Below are 20,751 nucleotides of genomic sequence, written 5' to 3' on the forward strand. Positions count from 1 at the left end.
AGCTTGCTATGTTTTTCAGCATCTCACTTCTATGTGAGCTAATATGATTTCAATTATTTAGTTTAATGAGCAACACTGCTTCTAAGACTTGTATATGTCTCCTATAGTACTGTTTAAAATGATAAGAATCCCAGTTTAACTTTTTGAAAAATGAGAATGTATCTAGCCCTGACAGTTACTGTGACAATTTGGGGAGGGGGCAATGGTGGGCTAGATAACAAGTAGCAGGGAGTCAATTCAAAAAGGTTTTTGTTTAGCTCGCCTAATTTCTAATGCTTATGCCATGTTCTCAAGGGCTGTCTTCCATTTTGATAATATAAGAGCATGCGTTCAGAATAAGGATGTTTCATAGTAGGCATTACCTTTTCATTAAACTTTGACAATTACATTTTTAATCCCTCCCTCCCCCAATCACCAACAAGTCATGTTCTAATTTAGTTCTCTACTCTATGCAGCTTGTTCAATTCTCTTGGTTGGTGTGATATCCAAGAGCAAAACAAAAATAGTACTGACTCTCTGTTGCAGTTTTTCTTAATCATCAGTGAATTCTAATGAGCAATAAAGTCTGAATTATTTGCAAAGTCTTTCTAATGTAAACAGCAATTTGGTCATGTAATCTGTGTCTCAAACATTTATCCAATAATATGTTTCTTTTAAACTGATTATGAGATAGAAGTGTTAAATTGGGATAAAAGGCATGCTATTTATTAAGATGAAATGCATATAACCTTTTTTATTTTGTAATTAGCTCTTCTACTGTTCTTCAACCAAAGCACAAAATTTGATAAAACTGATGTTTTATTTGCTCTGATATCCAAGAATTCTTTAACACATGACCATTCTCATAATCTGAGCAGCAATCTCATCATGACTGGTCAAGAGGCAAAATTCATAATTATTACTGCCTCGCCTGAAACAAATCTCAAGTGGTGGTTTGGAGATGATTCAGCACTCAGGTTTCTTCTTCCAGACATTCAATGCATGGCAAATGTTACCAATCTCTTGGTTGTGCTTAAAATTCTTGTGCTTAAAATATCTAATGAACTGTGTAACCATGAAATAAAGTACATTTGTGAGTATGAAAATTGCCAGCTCACCCAAATTGCTATTTTCAGTACAACACCAAGCCAGAAAAGTGAAAAACTATTGTCTGGATAAGCTTTTGCTCCAAACCAGAGACAGACAAAAGGGTGCGCTCCCAAGGTAGTCTTCTGCAGCCCAACTGATCTGTGGAGCATACCCAATGCTTTCTCATAATTATATCTTTAGGGGAGAAGGGTATTTCCCACTCCCAAAACCTCAACCAGTGGAGAGTTGGAACATAAACAAGCTGGGAAAGGACAAGACCTGCCTTCATAATGGAAAGATTTCAATTAGAAAGTAGACATTCAGTCACTTCTGATTTAAATTTTTCAATTTGGGGGTTGCGTTGGGGACCTGTTGCTGCCCATGGCCTCCAGACACTCCAAACTTGCCTACCTTGGTCTAAAGACTACCGTTCTTAAGAAATCGTATCGTACCTTCCAATGAGTGCCTGGCATGTTTGTTTCGCAGCAAGAGTAGTAGGACCAATGCCTCCATAGAAGATGTTGAAATCCTTAATGATGTTGGAGCCTTCTTCAAAAAGGACCCTCATCCCTGCACACACAATAGGCAAAGCGTTTTCCCGTCGCTGGGCCTGTCGAAATGCTGATACAAACTCGCCCTGTGGGGTTGGAGAAAGATGGAGAGAGGACAGAAATAGCTGGGCCCTGACATTCCCCAAACCATCTTTTATTCAAAACACAACACAGGTTTTGGGTTTTATAGCTATATCCATTTAAAAAAAACATTTCTGCTTTCATTTTTCAAAACAATAACTTGTAAAATAACATATATATATATATATATATATATATGCGCAAATCACAACAATATGAAATATACATACAGACTAATTTGTGTGTGTGTGGTGATACTGCACTGCAATAAAGTCAATATTTCTGCAAACATGTTTGGTGAACTTTTCTACCTTCTCTGAGACTTAGGTCTCTTTCACACTACACAGTTCTAGCATTTTGATACCATTGTAAATGTCATGGCTCCATCTGATGGAATCCTGGCATTTCTAGTTTCTAGTTTTGTCAGGTATTTAAAATTCTCAGCCAAAGACCACTAGTGCCTAAGTACAAATCCCAGGATTTCACAGGGTTCAGCCATGACAATTAAACTGATATAAATGTGCTAGAATTGTGGCGTGTGAAACAGACATTATCTATGTAATTATTAATAACAAAGTTATATCCTGTATCCTAAAAGGCAAGTCTTATAGTACAGGTGTTGCTAAATCATTCCAATTTATGTATGATATGCCAAATTTGCAAAACTGAGTCTTTCCTTTGTAAAATGCCCCTGGTCATACCTATCAACACTTTATGAATAAGCATGCCTACAGGGACCTTGGAATTTTTTTTAAGGTGGGTGAATCCTCAGCATTGGCAGGAAGGCTATTATTAATTTTGACTACCTTCAGGCATGTTTTTAACAAAGCAATGAAAACATACTATGTTTAACTAAAACAATCATCACCATCCAACTAGAGCTGGTAACAATCTAAATACCTTAAAAGCAATTTCAAAATGATGATAGAATCATAGAATCATAGAGTTTGATTCCTGATAATTCCTGGGGGGCTCAGCCACATAGAAGCTTTGGTGATCTACATTCACCTGATCATTTCAGGGGGGCTAAAGTCTGCTAGCCTAGTCTTGGTGGAGCACCTTCTTTTTCTCATTCCAGGGTGTATGCATGCCTGTACTAAATACAAGATTACAAGAAGGGACAACTATCAACATAGGAATTCAAAGACATAGTAGTGTTGGTCTGAAAAATCAGTATGCAAAGAGATCATGCAGCACCTTTGAGACAAACCAAAAGACAGAAGTTGATAGCACAATCTTTTGTAGACTTGAGCCTACTTTCTCAGATGTATTTGGTGGCGCTTTCCAATGATCAGGGATGTGAGAGTTGTAAATGTTCTACCATCTGGTTGCATACAGATCCCACACCTCTGCTTTAATGGTTTAATGAATGCATTTTGTATGAGCCCTAGACAAACCCAAATATTCTAAAAATATTTACAGATGCCAGATTATGAAAGTGGCAGGCTATCATTCTAATTAATTTTTAAATATTACCCTTTCTACAAGGAAGTGGGATAAAAAGGTTTACCTTCCTAGAATATGGAATGTGAATCGACATTAGGATCTCATCTGGTTCAAGGGTGTTATTTCCAAGTCCATCAGCGAAAAGGTCACTCAAAGGTATGTGTCGTAGTTTCCCTAATGAAGAAAATTAATGTCCATTGTCCATATAAATAAAAAACAAATGCTGGGCTCTTTAGAGACAGTCCACTGTGATATTTGGATTAGAGCCTTTCACATCGGGATTGAAAATGTAAACAACACTTGTACATTTACAACATTTAAGAGATGATGACAGAGCTAATTACTACATTATTCAAAAGAAGTAAAGATGTTTTTGGAGTCTCATGGACCTCCCTTCATTTAATATATCTCAGAATGAAAGAACATTGAAATAGATAACCAATAGTCAACTTTGCCAATAAGATATACAGACACCAGAAATAGGTTTCAGATATAGACAGTTGTATTCAATTCAAAAAGATATGCTTGAATTGCATATGTAACACCACAGTTATGGAGATTATCAGATGGGGGAAAAGCCAGGAGTAAAAGGCATATTCCTGGCAAAGTAGTGCAATTGTGCTGAAGATTTTCAGATGATAATAATAATAATAATAATAATAATAAGTTTTATTTATAGACCGCTATTCCGCAATGATCATAGCGGTGTACAGTAAAAATTGCAATACAATACAAAAAATTGCAAGGCCTCTCTCCCCCTCAAGATGGTGGTCGGGAGGAGGGCTCTTAGTCTTTCCAGGCCAGGCCTCGTCTCTCCCCCTCAAGGTGGTGGTCAGGGGGAGGGCTCTTAGTCTGATGTTGTGCTTATTCAGAACTTAACCCATGAAGAACCAGCAATGCTCTAGCAACAAAACATTCACGGGACTTCAGCACAATTCCGCTACTTTGCTGGGTGTATGCCTCCTCCTCCAATTTCCCCCCATCTGATAATCTCCTATGTTATGATGAAAAGTCTGAATTTTCACCTGTCGTGTGCTTGTGGACACATCTTGTGGACACATCTTCTAGTCATGGGTCTACCAAGCCAGATCCAAACCACAGGTGGGGTGGGAGCACTCTTTCATCACATACTGTAATCCTAGTGAACCAACTAACCCTCCAAAGCTACTGTAAACTACTGTTGGCATCAATAACATTTCTCCAGTGAGAACTAGTTTTATCTTGCATAGATAACAAGTAAATGGGACGACTTAATTCTCTAGATCAGAAGTAGCCTTTTTGAACCTGAGTAATTCCTATAAGTTCCTCACCAAGAATGGGATTCTAGTTAAAAGAGTAAGATTTGCAGAGAAAATATCAGTCCTAAACTGTTCTACCAGAGAACTGAGCTCAGTGGGGCTTGTTTCTGATTATACATGAGTATGATTCCCTAGCTCATGCTCTCTGTTCATACAAAGAAGGAAGAACTATCCTTAAGGGCCACATATATACAAAAGTACTGCTGGGTCCTGAGTACCCTCAAAGGCTACATTTGGTTTTTTAAGGATCTCTAGCCAGTTGCAAATAAATTAATAATAACATCTGGAAGGTCTGAATCACAGCTAGCTGCACTAAATGGCATTGGGGAATGGCTTTGATCTTACCTTGTGATGCCACACTGAGAATACAGTTGCCAACTGCTAGAATAGGATTGATGTCAGATGTTGAACTTCTGCTTATGATATTTCCTCCAAAAGACTAACAAAAGGGAAGGGGAAATGATGCAATTAGAAGATAACAAAGGGTAACGGATTAATAATTAACATTATATTAAGTAATATTTACTCAGTAAACACATGATCTGTCACTGATAAAGTTATTTCTGACTTATGGTGACCCTAAGACAACCTTATCACAAGGTTTTCTTGGCAAGATTTGTTCATAGGTGATTTCCCTTGCCTTCTTCTGAGGCTGAGAGAGTGTGACTTGTACAACGTACCCCAGCAGTTTCCATGGCTGAGCACAGATTTGAATCCTGGCCTCCCAGTATCCTAGTCCAACATTCAAGCCACTACACCATGCTGTCCCTCCTAAACCAACATATCCCTTCTCCAATATAGTGGGAAATAATTCAGAGTCTGTAGCACTGTAAGGGATCTGCAGAAAACAGAGGGTTGTTAGAAGAAGAAGACCTGCTTTTGCTTGGGAAGAGCATGGTCTGGATCCTGCTTCTTGGTTACTATGAATTGTAATACATTGGATGCATGTTCTGGATAACATAAAAATAAAGGATTTTAGACTGACACTGCAGTAGTATTTTTAAAAAGCAGTACCAAAACCTAAAAGAACTTTTGCAGGTGGATTGTTTCAACTAAGGAAGCCACATCCACAAGTTTTCAAGACATGAGTAACACTATTAATAACAAGGTCTTTTGAAGGTCTGTGACTCAGGAGATTATCACACAGGGATAAAAAACAGGAGAGAAATGGAATGCTCCAGTCATTACTGGGCAACTGAGCAAATGTTTTGATATGATGCTGCACTCATCCCATACTTCTCTTGTTAATAACCTGTAATGCTCTTATAACTTCTTATTAATGGGGAAACTGCATGAATAGTTTGCCGATAGTGCTTCATTTGTGCTATTGCAAAGGTACAGAAGCCACTAACGTTTTATTTGCACTATTGCAGAGAAAATCCGGGACCTTTTCCCAGACTGCATTTCATACAGGTATTTCATTCTTATTGCTACGATTGTTTTTGGAAGTGGATTTCTCTCTTATTTTGAGGTGTAGGGCACAATTTTGTTTCAAATGGATAAATATAATATTGTGAAATATATCAAGTTTATTTTGTTCTGTTGGTGACAGAACCATAATTTTCAGACATGCGCAGTAGCACCAAAATGATGCATGAGTGAAACCTTCAATAAAGATATACAATGACGGGATACAGACTGCCCAAAAGGGTGGTCTGTCGCTGCCCTACTTTGCTGTGAGAGGGAGCTGCAGTGGACTAACTGCGCGGCTCCCTCACACAGCAAAAAGAACCCACAAAAAGTGGGTTCTTTTTGTGGCGCCATTGTGACGCTGCAACGTGCCAATGGCGCACTTGTCGTGTCATAAAGGCGCCAGGACGTGCAGATGCTATGCGTCTGTCACATCAAAATTGCGGTGCCCGTATGTACTGGGCGCTGCCATTTTGATGCCCCCGTCATGTGCTAGGGGTGAGGCCGGTATGAATGGCCAACCCCTAGCACGTGACAGGAGCAGCGAAAAAGGCCCATTTAAATCAGGCCAATGATACAAGAATGTATATGGAACAGAACTGCATTTCTCTCCTATTACCGCGCAATTGCGCAACTTTGTGAAAAGATAGATAACTGTAGCGCTCTTGTTCTGTTACCTTCCAATTGTAATGGAATTGGCCCTTCTGTGATAAAGTTCTCAGGGTCACCATAAGTTGACTTGATGGAAAACAACAGCAAATAACATGAAAGGACTATCACAAAATATTCATGGTATGAAATCTGGAAACTACTTCTGGATTGCTGGGATAAAGTGTATACTATCTGTTTTTAAATTTTACATAAAGTATTAGGACTTAATGTTAAAAATAATGATAGCTATACAGAAATGTCAATGGGAGGAAAGAAAAACAAGGTGACTTGCAGAGCCAAGAGTCATGATTAACTGTTTGGGATTTCCTCATCTCCCCACCCCCAACCAAAATGGCTGGAGGGCTGGGGCCTACAAAAAGGGCTGTCCTTTTCCCATTTCTGTAACAAATTAATAAATGCATTATAACACCAGTGCACTTTTCCACATGCTTCTGATGAAGTATGCTGCAGTTCACAACGGCCTATGTCACAATAAATTTGCTAGACTATAACAGTACATTTCAAGCTGTCTGCTGTTGGGTACAGCAATTATTTCCACCTCCAGTGTGCCAGGAACTGGTACCATATTTGGGCCCATTGGCTACAACTGTTTCTTTCTTTCCCAGAAACTCTTCAGTGATTAGTGACTGATGACTTGTTGACTGACTCTGGTCCAGGGACCATATGCTCTTAAATTGTCCCAAAACCTTTTGTTATTTTTGTGACAACAAATTATCCCTTTGCAATATTGTGCTTCAGAACAAAACATACAGCCACATTCCGGATCTGCTGACCACCCAGGGTTTTTAACTGTTGCAAGAGTGCACTGAATATCCTGGTTTTCTCTGCTGTAAGTTTTGAAATAGCTTTTGTCAGAATATCTTTCACCACAGTCAGACTACAGGCAGCTCCTAGGATTAGACCTGAAAAGAGCAAAATATGGAGATCATTTTACAGACAGGTTTCATTCATATTCATTTCTTTAAATTAGTAATAAACCAGCATGAGAGGGAATAGATTTGCTATATTTATTTGTTAAAACAGGGATGGAGAAAGTGCAGCACACATGTTGTATGCTGATCTCAATCCCTTTTTAGCAGCCCCTGAAACACCTCAAAATATCGTCAGAAATTTACAAAAATACTGGGTTGTTTTTCACCCTCAAATAGTTTAAAAACATACAAAACACGCTGTCTTATTCCCATCCTTCCACTCTTAACACCTCCCCAAAAGGCAACTCTTCTCCAACAGGCCAAAAACAAAACTGGAAGTGACATCACTACACTTCCAAGTTTGTTTTGGCACATCAGTCACTTGCCATGGATAGGGTGTGTGTCAAATAGGTTTCCCCCCCCCCAAAAAAAAGTTTCCTTCTGTTAAAAGTATGAGGTACGTACAGCATTAATGTGTCATTTTCAAGGCATCTTTAAAAATGACCCTTTTATCTGTGGAGGAACACTTGAAATAATTTTCAGATCTCAGTGAATCCCTACATAAAAATTATATCTACATCTCAGTTTTAAAAAAACAGTCATAGGAGTTTATCACATGTGAGGAATTTCTCTTAATTTCAAATGAAAAGAAAGTGGGGCCAGAATGCATTTACATGAATTTGCTAGTTCAGCGAATTTACGTGAATGTGAATTGCGTTCGAACTGGCTTCCCATTGCCCAAAAATAGCATGCCATTGCCTGAAATTGCGTGTGGTAGTCTATCACGCAATAACGTGAAACCCCATGATTGCGCTCGGATTGCCATTGGATTATACTTCCAATTTCCCTTGTCTGAAAATGTCCATAGTCTTTCAAGTGACCCCTAGTTACTTCTCCTGGAACCCTAGAGTTCCAGGGAACCTTAGTAGACAAACCAAGGTTTTTCTGCTTTATATACAGTATACTGCTTTATAAAGTATATAGATATAAACCTGTGTTGCAAAATAATTTTTCTGGGGAAGCCATGATAATGGCATTATTTGGTGAAATGGCAGCTTATCACCCACAGCAACTGTAAATGTGCTCATAATTCAGTAGTAAAACTGATTTAATATTTTTAAATTTTACTTTAAAATTTAGGGCCTGTCTTTAAATTAGGGAGCTAGAGATTCCTGGAATGCAGCTCCTACCATTTCTTGCCATTAGCTATGCTGGCAAGACCTGATGGCAACTGCAGTCCAAAAGATTTGGAGCACATATGTTCCTCAGCCCTTCTTCAAGAATATAAAGTCATTAGTGGAGAAACAGGTATTTATGTAGCAATAATAACAAACTATTGGTAGTTACAATATTAAATCAATGGTATTCTCAAAAGAATCCTAAACACAACCACTTAGAAATGTGCTGCCTGAGTTTTAAGTAAATATGATTAGATTGAATTTAGTATCATTAATGTATATGTCACATACAGGTATCATACTTTTGGTATGGAGGCAGGAAGCAGAAGGAAGTCTTTCAAAACAAGGTTATTTTTTGAGGGGAGGAGCAAATTAAAGGTGAAGATTGGCATACAGTGTTAACATTGGTCAAAGAGGGATCTTTGCACAAGATGTGGTCCCAGCTGCACATATGAACACTGATTTGACAACCAGTCATGCTCTTCTGTTTATGCTTCTTGAGTCCTGTCTGTATGGGACAAAAAACCCTGTGACATCCTGGCATTGTCCTGTTCAGACAAAACATTTCCTTAAACTGGTTCTGGTGTAAGATGTCTAGAGTATGTCTGGCACGTTTCACACCAGAACTGGGAATAACACCATTAAAATCATTATAAAAACATACCAATTACTCCAGATTATTATTATTATTATTATTATTATTATTATTATTATTATTATATCCTGCCTTGTTCCCAGTATAGGGACTCAAGGTGGCGATCTTCTGGGAAGATTCAGAGCCCTCTGTTCTTGCACTGTGGTGTCTGTCTGTACGAGCATCCCACTGAGCTGCCTGATGCATCTATCACTGCTGCAGGTCACTCACTTCTGAAGTCAAGTCACACAGCCATGTAATTGAGGCTGGGCACCTCATTTTGACCTCAGAAGCAAACAACCCATGGTGGTGGACACACTGGGCAGCTCAGTGAGATGCCCATACAGACAGCCATTGCAGCACTGGAATGGAAGGCCAGGTAATGGGAACAAGTCAGGGCACCTGCACAACCAGGATACTCTGGGCTGTCCCTGTGCTGACAGGACTTTGGTCAATCTTGTTTGGGATATTTGTAACATTTTTAAAGCATATATACACTCATCCATAATCATTCAATTTTTTAAAAAAGCTTTTACACATTAAAAGGGGGGCTTGGGGGACTGTGCTGATCATATAATGTCACAACTTAATAGGTGCTGTTCACAGACTTTTTCTCAGGTTTTGGATTAATATATGCTGGAAATGTGCAGAAACCCACGTCTCAGAGCTCAACCTAAAACTAAAAGGTATTGTTCTAATAATCACAGAGAGCACCCTTGAACCCAGTGCTCTTTACATGATGTCTCTGTCACACGGGTAAAATGCCAAAAGGGTGAAATAAAGTTTACTGACCATCTTCTGTGTGCTTCACCACATGGAGGTCCAATATTCTGGTGGGTGAGATGATAATTGGATGAAATACACCTTTAAATTTCATATCAGGTCCTAAGAGGAACAAGGTATCATTGAGATTGAAGGATAAAGGAATGAGTACTTAATCACCATTTAAACAATTCTTTGAAAATATTTTCTGCTTATTAAAATTTATGCTTTTCCAACTCACAGACTAAGCTTACAATATTCAAAAGCTAGGACCAGTGTATTAAAAAGCTGAGAAACTCAAAGGTAATACAAATGCAGTTTTAAAGAACAAACTGGCATTATATTAAAACATATCGTAATATACAAGACCAAGCAGATATGTCTTCAGTTGCTGGCAAAAACTATACACAGAAAGAAATTATTCGTGCCCAAGTAAGAGATCCCCTGGCACAATATTCTGAACAGGAGGAATCACAAGTGAACATCTTTTGCAGATATAAGTGTTCCAAATGATGGGCTGGCCAAAAAACCTTTTGGTTCCTGATGCAAAGCAGCAAATGGTGCATACAATCACTCCACACAAATCAAAAGTGCTTCATGCCCAAAGTCAACAAAGGTTGAACATACATTGCAGAAAGTAATGCAGTTTGACACTACTTTAACTCTCGTGGCTCAATGCTATGGAATTCTGGGAATTGTAATTTTATGAGACATTTACATTTCTCTGTCAAAGAGCTCTGTTGCTATAACAAACTACAAATCCCAGGATTCCATAAGATGGAGCCATGGCAGTTAAAATGTTGTCAAACTGCATTATTTCTGCAGTGTGGATGCAGCCCAAGTTATTCTGGCATCTAGGCCAGAAAATCTCACAATCACCTCCTACCCTGGTAATAAAATAACAAATTTAATTTATAGGAATTTGTTACCCTTTCATGACATCCAGCTGCTCCCTGAGGTCTATCTGACCCTGCCAAATGGTAGAGCAGGCTTTGATGAAGGGACACAAAACATGGCTTCATTTTCTGACCTCAAGGTATGCAGTGGAACACTGGTGGTACTGTAACAAATTCTGCTGACATTCTATATACAAAATGTGAATGTTGCTGTCCTGCTTGTGAAACCCCGACACATAATCAGAGCATCCAGAAATGATTTACTTTAAACTGATGACTTGCTTGCAATAGAGCATGGCAAGGTAGTATTTCTGTTGTGCGTGAGAAATAATACTCTACATACCTACACAAGTATTCCCTACTACAAGAGGTGCTTGTGGATATTTGGCTTTCAATTCCAAAAGCTCGTTTAGATTTACAGGAGAAATCCATGTTGTTCTTTCCCCATGAAAAGTAAGTGTTTGCCTTGTCTCATTTTCAGCCATTTTCTGAAAGGAAAACAAACTATATTCAGCATTCAGGCTATCGGTGCATTTAGTTATTTCTGTTACTCAGGCTATATGGCTGCATCTGCACTGCAGAATTAATGTAGTTTGACAACACTTTAACTGCATGAAATAGCTGAATGCTATGGAATTCTGGGATTTGTACTTCTGTGGGATAGTTGGCCTTCGCTGTCAGAGAACTCTAGTGCCACAACAAACTACAAATAACAGAATTCCATAAAGTAGAGCCATAACAATTAAAGCAGTGTCAAACTGCATTAATTCTGCAGTGTGGCTGAGGCTTATGTCTTGACATAAATAAGTATCGTTCGTACTATGTTCTACATGGCTTCTCTGTCATGACATGTAACTCCCAGGAGGGACAGCCCAATGTATTTTGCTGTCTGAGGAGAAAAAAACAAGGTAGGGTCACCAATTCCATGTACAGTATCTGAGGACAGCAGGCTAGTTCAGGGGGTATTGGGCAAGGTGCAGTACACATAGCTCTTTTTCCTATCCCTGTGGCACCATTTGCTCACCACACCACCAGTTAATGCTTACTCAGACAAATATTGCAGCAAAGCAGTGGCAAGATTAATATGTGTCTCTGTCACATCAGTGCAGCAACTCACATGTCACACCTGCTGGATTACGTGGCAGAAGGAATTATCTTGATTATCTTCTGGAATCCAGATAATGCATTGTGCCAATGGTTGTACTAGTTCTAGGGTCATGCATTGGTGACAAGGGAAGGCAGGCAAAATCAAGTTTGTTATGCTAGTATAGTGTACCTACAAGATCCTGACCTTGTATTCTATATACAGTTTCAGAGATTATTAAAGCACCAGAACATATATGCAGACTTAATGAGACTAAATGTATGTTTTCCATCAAAAGTGCCTTTGGAAAAATAGCTGTAATCTTTACGGTATGGAGAGCAATATAGAAGGCATTGATTGTTAAATCCAAGGCCTGTAAAACATGTGACTATTTGGTTCTGTACACATCATCATGATAGCTTACTAAAAGGAAGGCTCATCTTACCCTGATGAGGCTTATAGCAACACATTGCACACTACAGTGCTGGCACAGTAAAGCAGTCAAATGTTCACTAGGTCACTTACTCAGTGTTCACCACTCACTCAGTAACTACATCTCAGCACATCAAAAGATGGTGGGAATTACCTCTAAGACTGTATACACATTGTACTATATACCAATTCTTACTATGAGTTCTGGAGGAAAAATCAGTTCTTGGGTGGGATCCAAGGGCTGGAATTCTTCTGCAGAGAACAGTGATGTATAGGTCTTGGAATATTAAATGTAAAAAAGAAGAACATTATACTCATAGGTGAGCATATATTTTTGATATTAATAGTTTTGAAATAAAAAGATGTGTGCACTTCCCATGGGAAAAAATGTTGGGAGGTTTTAAGTTAAATTTTAAGCTGAGCAGATTTTAGATTTGGCCTTGAAAAACTGCTATTTTTCACTATGACTGGCTACTACTGGAATCAGATACCATCCAGCAAAAAGGCTACAGCAATGCAGTCGTATTAAACCTGATTACCACAATGCTTTACAATCCCTCTTTGGCTTTTGAAATAATCGAATTTCTCCTATCTCTTCCAAGCAAATATTTATGTGCACTTCATACTTGTACCAGAGTGGCTTTAGTATCAATGCTTTGGCCTGCAGCAAATACAATAATGGAACAAAATGACTTTTGACCACATGGAGAATGCCTCCTGACCACATGCTGGATAAAACAGAAGCAGCCCCACATGTACATTGAAGACTAAAGCTTTTTTCCCCGTTTGAGTCAGAAGTTTCCTTCTTGGCACTTGTATTAAAAGAATAAGTGCTGCCTCATTGGTAGATGACTACCCAAGGTCCAGGGGCTGCATACACCCTTCCTGAACCTCATAGTTGCTAAAATACCAAGTTTTTTTTTAAAAAAAAACGTTTAAAAAAAACTGGCAGTGGGCAGTTTTGGTAAGATTTTGGGCCTCCTAGGTCCAAGTAAGTGCTTTTCACAAAAGAAGAAACAATCAAAAATCATTTTCAATTCTGAAGCGGGGGAAAAGCACCCAACAGCATGGCAAAACTGTACCCTTTACACCAGGGGTAGGCAACCTTTTTGAGCCGGGTGCCGGGTTGCTGTCCCTCAGACAACTGGGGGGGCTGAAGCCGGGGAGGTGGAGCTTCCACCCCCGGGGGTGGGGCCACGTGCCGGGGGCAGAGCTTCCGCCCCCAGGGGCCAGGCCACCTCCTCTTTGCCGGCCCCTGATGGGGCCCCAGGCCCTGTCAGAGGCCGGGAAAGAGCTGGCGGGGACCGCCAGCGCTGGAGGCCTCCCCGTCTTTGCCAGCCCCTGACGCCAGAGGCCCACTGCCGCCACAGGAGCCCTCCTGAAGGGCCCCAGCGACGGCAATGGGCCTCCGAGGGGCCCGCTGCTGCCGCCGGAGCCCTCCTGGAGGACCCCAGCGAAGGCAACGGGTCTCCTAGGGGCCCCCTGCCGCCGTCAGAGCCCTCCTAGAGGGCACCAGCAATGGCAAAGGGCCACCCAGGGGCCCCCTGCCATCACCGGAGCCCTCCTGGAGGGTCCCAGCGACGGCAAAGGGCCACCCAGAGGCCCCCTGCCGCCGTCGAAGCCCTCCTGGAGGGCCCCAGCGATGGCAAAGGGCCTCCCAGAGGCCCCCTGCCGCCGTCAGAGCCCTCCTGGAGGGCCCCAGCGAAGGCAAAGGGCCACCCATAGGCCCCCTGCCGTCGCCGGAGCTCTCCTGGAGGGCCCCAGCGACGGCAAAGGGCCACCCAGGGGCCCCCTGCCATCGCCGGAGCCCTCCTGGAGGGCCCCAGCGATGGCAAAGGGCCTCCCAGAGGCCCCCTGCTGCCGTTCGAGCCCTCCTGGAGGGCCCCAGCGACGGCAGCGGGCCTCCTAGAGGCCTGCCGCCGCTGCGGCCGCCCGTCACGGATTTTTGCCGCTCTGGGCGCCCAATGGCAGCGAGGTCGCGCGAGAGTTCGCCGCCATTTTGGGCGAAAAAATGGCGGCGCCCAGAGCAGCGAAAAGCTGCGACGGGTGGCCGCGGCGGTGGCAACAGCAGCCAGGGGCCGGTCTCCAGGCCTCCGCAGGTCGGAGGTTGCCGACCACTGCTTTACACCCTCTACAAGGTGTGGGGGGCATTTTGAGTAGTCTAAAAATTGCAGAGGAGACAAAAAAATGGCCTTGGGGAGAGTGGCATGCAGCTTTGTGGCCAAACTCCCTTGCACTATCTGGCTGCCTTTCTTTTTAGCTCCTTTTACTTTATCTGAAATGAATTAAACATCTGTATCACTAAGCAACACACAAAATATAGTAATGTGGAATTCTGGTTTGGAGAGAGTGTAAGACTCTAGTTTGTTCATTTATTCTCTCTCTCTCTCTCATTGTTATAATAATAATAAAAATTAAAAATATTACTTTTCATATTAATTATTTGTCAAAAAGTAATAATGAAGAAAGTAATGTTTTTAAAAGAGACTTTATATGCAAAATGCTGAGTGGTATTACATTTTTTACACACCGGTGAAAAGAACAAGACAAACATAGCTTCTTTTTTCTATTTTTTGCAAGCAATTCATCAAACAAACATGACTGAATTAATCTGTAACTTACTTTTTTTTCCTTGTTAGGTAACACAGATAATTGGTCTTCTTTATCAAAACAACAACCCCCATTCTCTTTGTTTTGGCAGCAAATGGATTCCTAGTCAAAAAAGAACATTCAGTTAAAAGTAAACAAAGTTTGTCAATCAGTCCTGAAAAATACCAAAATCAAGACCCAGTATATGCAAATGAATAACACTCAGGGTCAGGGGCTTTCCCAGTAGACAATGGATCACTAATTAAATAGACACCCTAAGGCCTTGCCATTAGACAACAGACAGATTAATACGCAAATCCATTCCTCTCCACCAAGGGTCACACAGTATATATACCCCACTCACTTCCATGCCAACATTCTCTGAAGATGGCAGCCACAGATGCTGGAGAAACATTAGGAATAAACTATTCCAGACCATGGCCATGTAGCCTAAAAAACCCACAAAAAAGTATGGATGCTGAGCATGAAAGCCTTCGACTGTACATTTGACAACCTGTTGTTGTTCTTTGAAGGAAGTTACATTTATATATTTCCCTTTTACATTAGCAACAATGTAAAGTTAAACAGTGTTTTCAGTGGGAGCAATTTAACCCTAACTCTAGCAAGCATGGCATTTTAGTACCTGCTGTTGTGTCCACCCCTCCTTGGGTGATCTCTTTGCATGAAAAAATCAGGCCATCACATGGCTGCGAAGGTCCTAGGTCAGCACTATCCTAAATTCTAGGATTGCAGCAAGAAAACCTGAGACTAGAAAGGATGCCTTGGAATGTCACTGGACCAATTTGGTGATATCATTCATCTTGATATATTAAGCATCAACCATAGGTGTTCGATGTATGCCATTAATTATTTTTTTAAACTTACCAAGTCTAATAAATGAGGAAATACTTCCTCAGTTACTTTTCAAACCAGCACTTTCATTCTGTGATTCTTCCCCCTGACTGAAGAAGGGATGGCGCAGGTCTGAGACCTGGGAACCTTATATGGTACTGACACCTTTTTATTAGACTTTGCAGGCTGCAAATATGTTACAGTGTTTGTCCCCTTTGGATCCTCCTATCTGGGTCACGTTTCATTCAGGAGAATGATTCATGCCACAGCCAGAATGTGCAATTAAGCACCTATCTGTGGGAATGGACTGAAAGGTGGTAAGGCATCTTAGGATTTGGCTGCTAGACATGATGAAATGATTCTGGAGTGTATGTTCTTGCCAGTAAGCTGTCCTAGCCTCTGGCTCCAAAACATGGCAGATTGACACAGGATCATGCCCTTGCTGTTGCGGCAACTGGTGTCCTCTGATTTCAGCCTCTGGCTTAAGTAAGTTATTCTTGGATCACACCCTTCTGACAAGTAAGTGGTTTCACAAACTAAGGCTGGGATTTGGTGGGGGGATTGCAGGACATGTCCTTTGTTCATGCAGGAGAGCCAGCTGGGGCTGAGTTAGACCCCAGGAGTTGATTGTGAGAAGTGGGCCAACAGAGGCTAGGCACTGGATTCAGAACTGGTAGGGAAATGCTGGTGCCACTATATAATCAGTATAGAAGGTATACAGCCATGGTTTCTCTCTTGGGTTTGTACCTGTCTCCAAGGGAATAAGATAATATACTGAAACTCACCTAGTACAAATTGATATACTGTATATAATGTATACGCCTAGAAATTTGGGTCAAAAAATTGACCCCCAAAAAACTGAGATAACTTATCCATGGGTCAATGTAAATACTGTATCTTAACTCTTATTTAAAAGAAGGAACCATTCCCTGGGAAAAACAAGAGTATAATCTGCTCTGGAAGCACTGACCCCCTCTACTCTCTCATCCAGCCAGCCTTAAGAGCGAGCAGAAAGAGTTATGTCTGCTGGAATTTTGTAAGTTCTTTGACATTGTTTTACTTTGCTTCATTCTTTAGATCCTTTGCTATATACCCTAAGTTTTACCCTTGACTTATCATAGCAAAATCCATCATTTTGGCCCCAAAATTTGCCCTCGATTTAAACATGAAATCAATTTATAGCTGAGTATATACGGTAATGTACCCACATATTATTATATTATCACACTCACTGCTTCACTTTCTCTAGCTCATGCACAATTACACACATACCTTACAAAAAGTCTTACAGCCATCAACAATAGGTCGGTAACCAGTGCAGCGACATAAATTACCTAGAAAAACAACAGAATAAATTAATGGACATCAGAAAACCCAAGCAATGGAATTCACTTCTCGGTGGATATAGCCTTTAAAATTTTTAATATTTAATTTTATTTATTAATTTTTCTTATGTTATTGCAAAACAATACCATGTTTCCAGGGCAGCTGACAAAATACAGAGAAAACAACAAAGCATACTGTATCTTATAATTCTGAATAAATACAATTAAATGAAGGCACCACAGACGAAAACAGCACAAAACAAATGAATCCAGGGTTTAAAAAATTCTCACTGAAACATTTACCAGCTAAAGCTTCAATTATTTGATCTGATGTGGGTTCCATGTGGTTACGCAGTAAGGCATAGATGCACATCACCATTCCAGGGGTGCAGAAGCCACACTGAGACCCATGACTTTTAGCAATTCGTTCCTAGGACAAAATAAACTTGTTACAGGGTAAATCCTTTTAATTTAAATATTTTACTTAACCAGATTTTTTTTTAAAAAAATATGACTACAGAAGTAGAAAATGAGACTGATATGGCTAGAAAGGTTTCCATAATTTGGCTTGGCACTTAGAAAATATCACAAAAATCAAGCTTCAAGGCATTCCCGGGTCATCACAAGGAATCTGTCTTAATTTTAGGTGTCTATTTGCAGTAGACATGGTGGCTCAGTGGTTAAGATACTGATTCTGTCAGTCGGCAGGTTGGCAGTTCAACACCCAAGCACCACATGACAGGCTGAGCTCCCATCACTAGTCCCAGCTTCTGCCAACCTAACAGTTCAAAAGCATGCAAATGCAAGTAGATAAATAGGTACCACTTTGGTGGGATGGTAACAGCGTTCTGTGTAGTCATGCTGGCCACATGACCATGGAGTTGTCTTTGACAATGCTGGTTCCCTTGGCTAAGTAACGGAGATGAGCACCTCTTCCTACAGTCGGACATGACTTAACTACAGTCAGACATGACTTGACCATGATATCAAAAGGGAAACCTTTACATTTTATCTTTTACTTGCAATATAAGAGTCTCAACTCAGGCAACAGGATAATTTTGAAGCACAACTTTGCTGAACTACAGGAGGACATACGCAATAGAAAATCAGAGTAACTCTGACCATGTTCAGATGCAACAATAAAGAATAAGCCAGAATACTGGTTCTTTCTGCTCAGTATTCACAGTACAAGAGCAGCTCAGCAAACCACAAATCTTCTGACCACAGTTTACTGTCACTTCTGCATGTGGCACAGTGGTTTGACTCTCCCCTCATAGTCCAGAGAAACAGAGAAAGGACAAAGCCTAATTTATTTCTTGGGTTTGACAAAGGAGAGATAAGCCAGTGTACTAGAATCAGAGCTCACAATAAACAATCCATGAGTTTGAGGTCCATGGTTCATTGAACATAAAATAGGAATGATTAAACACTATCTGCAAGCATGATGCATTATAAGCCTGAACTGCAATCCAACATGCTCTCTGTCCCATACTCTCAGTGGAATGTATTTATTGACTTATATCCTGCAATTAAGATCCTGACGATTCCCTGAAGAAAATGCACAAGTTTCCAATAGGAATTACAAACAGACGTACTGGTTTTTACATATATAATCATTAAAAAGAAAATTCAGTTAGCAAAAAATCCAGCAGGAAGAGCTCAAACTCTAGTCTGTAAAATGAATGTCCAAATCATCCACAAATGATCTTACAGATGTTCCTGGGATTTGCCTGCCATGCAAAATGAGATTACCTTCATCAATCTTAGGAAGTCTGGACAATGCCTGGATGGGAGAATGTCATCCATGCTTGATGCTTTGAGGTTCACGGTGGAAAATTGTGACAAATGAATTAAAATAATTCAAAACATAAAACAAACATTTTTGCCAGCCTGATAAAACCAAAAAAGGTTGGCCACCAATACCTCAAAATGCCTATCATTACTGTAGGAGACCACAGGATAGAAACACGGGGTACCAGGTCCTCCTTTCTGGGTTGCCAGTTGAATAACTGTGCATGCTATATATATTCGCTAGCTGGATGTGTTCTTCAACTACACCATACCTATCCTTCTGCATCCAGAGACAAAGTGTCATTGCACACAACCATATATCTTTAAAGTACTGTTGATTTTTTTGAAATTTACAGAAAGAAAAGAAACTTTCTTGACAATTTCCCACATGTATTTACCTGAACTGGATGAATCCTGGTTTTCGTATTTCCAATTCCTTCCACAGTGACAACTGCGGTGCCATATAGTGAACATATGGGGATCAAGCATGCATTGGCTGAATAATGACTGAGATTGTGAAGGAGACAGTTACCACTTATTAGAAATATATTATTTAACTGTAATATTTGTTAACATTAAGTAGGAATTATAATTATACCGAATGCTCATATCTGAAATTTACAAAATGTCATCTTTCAGGTGTTAATGTTAACAATTCTAGAAAAAATTTGGAATATCACAGGTGTCTGCAAATATGTAGCACTGATTAGTGATAACAAAGACCCATGTACTATGACACTCTCTTGAGATACTGTAGATACACTGTTTCTGCATTATTGATACTGCAGATACATTGTTTTTGAATTAAACATTGGTTAGTTTAAGGTAAACCACCACAAACTTATGGAAAAGGAATGTATATATGACAATGAAATTGACGCCGATAGTCACATAATATGGGATAAGAAGCAGTCATTGATGTATATTCTAAAACAGGGAAGACATATTTTCTTTTTGCTTTTCCTTTCCTTTCTTTCTTTGGACAGCCATAAATGCATCTAGATTTTACATATTTCGCCAAATGCTAAATTGTGGGATTGGACAAAATACTTTCTCAAAGCAAGAAGTGCAAATCAACTGAACAAAACAGAAAACATAAGATAGGATCCAGCGGGGCTGGTTCTGTCGATTGAAATGTTTTCACAAGTGCAACAGCAACAAGTGGTTAGTACACTGTGCATCCCCAAAACTGGCAGTGAACGGCTAGGAAATCTTATAGAGCAAATTTTTAAAATCAGTTTTGAGCTGAAGGAGGGAGGGAAAGGAAAGAGAGAAATTTGGATGTGCTAAAAGCAAAACAAAGATCATTATATAATGAAGGAATATTCTTGAAAACATCCACATTAGCTGTTGATGAAAAAATAGTGGAAAATAAGTCATCATTTATTTACAAAAATGTCCTCTATTTTCTGGATTAAAGGTAGAACTGTGTCACCTGAAACCTCAGATAGGCTCCTCAGAATGTGCACACAGCAGAATCTTCATTCTTCAGTAGTAAGACTGAAAGCAGGTTGCCTTTGTTTGTGGTGGGAGGGAGACAATTTGCTATCAGAAGCACCAACAGTATCCCTAATTCAAGAATTATCGTAACATGCAGTTGGTCAGCCTCCTCAAAAGGATACATGATCTTCTTTGTAACAGGCTCATATCTTGATATCATCACAGTGCACGCCCCACAACCACCACCACCACAGCCATATTTGGTACCTATAAGGTGGACTGAAAGAGCTTCAGTTAAGGAGAAAATGCTTTGAACTGGGGCACAGTTACA

General features: G+C 40.2%; 1 protein-coding gene across 6 annotated transcripts in view; it reads right to left on the reverse strand.

The window, feature by feature from the left end:
* Positions 1 to 20,751, reverse strand: part of LOC149313612 (aldehyde oxidase 1-like) — a 64,861-nt gene that overhangs the window by 35,442 nt on the left and 8,668 nt on the right. For 4 of the 6 annotated variants that reach the window (XM_089519447.1, XM_089519448.1, XM_089519451.1 and 1 more), the window contains 12 exons: positions 20,603 to 20,699; positions 19,379 to 19,487; positions 17,493 to 17,619; positions 17,137 to 17,198; positions 15,046 to 15,135; positions 12,620 to 12,700; positions 11,251 to 11,395; positions 10,042 to 10,134; positions 7,277 to 7,428; positions 4,790 to 4,883; positions 3,211 to 3,320; positions 1,521 to 1,705 (listed from right to left, as the gene is read on the reverse strand). In XM_089519447.1, coding sequence (XP_089375573.1) covers positions 1,521 to 1,705; positions 3,211 to 3,320; positions 4,790 to 4,883; positions 7,277 to 7,428; positions 10,042 to 10,134; positions 11,251 to 11,395; positions 12,620 to 12,700; positions 15,046 to 15,135; positions 17,137 to 17,198; positions 17,493 to 17,619; positions 19,379 to 19,487; positions 20,603 to 20,699 — 1,345 coding nt within the window. Of the gene's footprint in view, positions 1 to 1,520; positions 1,706 to 3,210; positions 3,321 to 4,789; positions 4,884 to 7,276; positions 7,429 to 10,041; positions 10,135 to 11,250; positions 11,396 to 12,024; positions 12,119 to 12,619; positions 12,701 to 15,045; positions 15,136 to 17,136; positions 17,199 to 17,492; positions 17,620 to 18,941; positions 19,349 to 19,378; positions 19,488 to 20,602; positions 20,700 to 20,751 lie in introns of those variants that run through there. The other 2 variants (XM_089519449.1, XM_089519453.1) reach the window with 2 other exon arrangements.

Source organism: Sceloporus occidentalis, unplaced genomic scaffold (assembly GCF_023333645.1).
Source record: "Sceloporus occidentalis isolate IW3139 unplaced genomic scaffold, rSceOcc1.0.p SCAF_4, whole genome shotgun sequence".
Classification (NCBI taxonomy): Eukaryota; Metazoa; Chordata; class Lepidosauria; order Squamata; family Phrynosomatidae; genus Sceloporus; species Sceloporus occidentalis.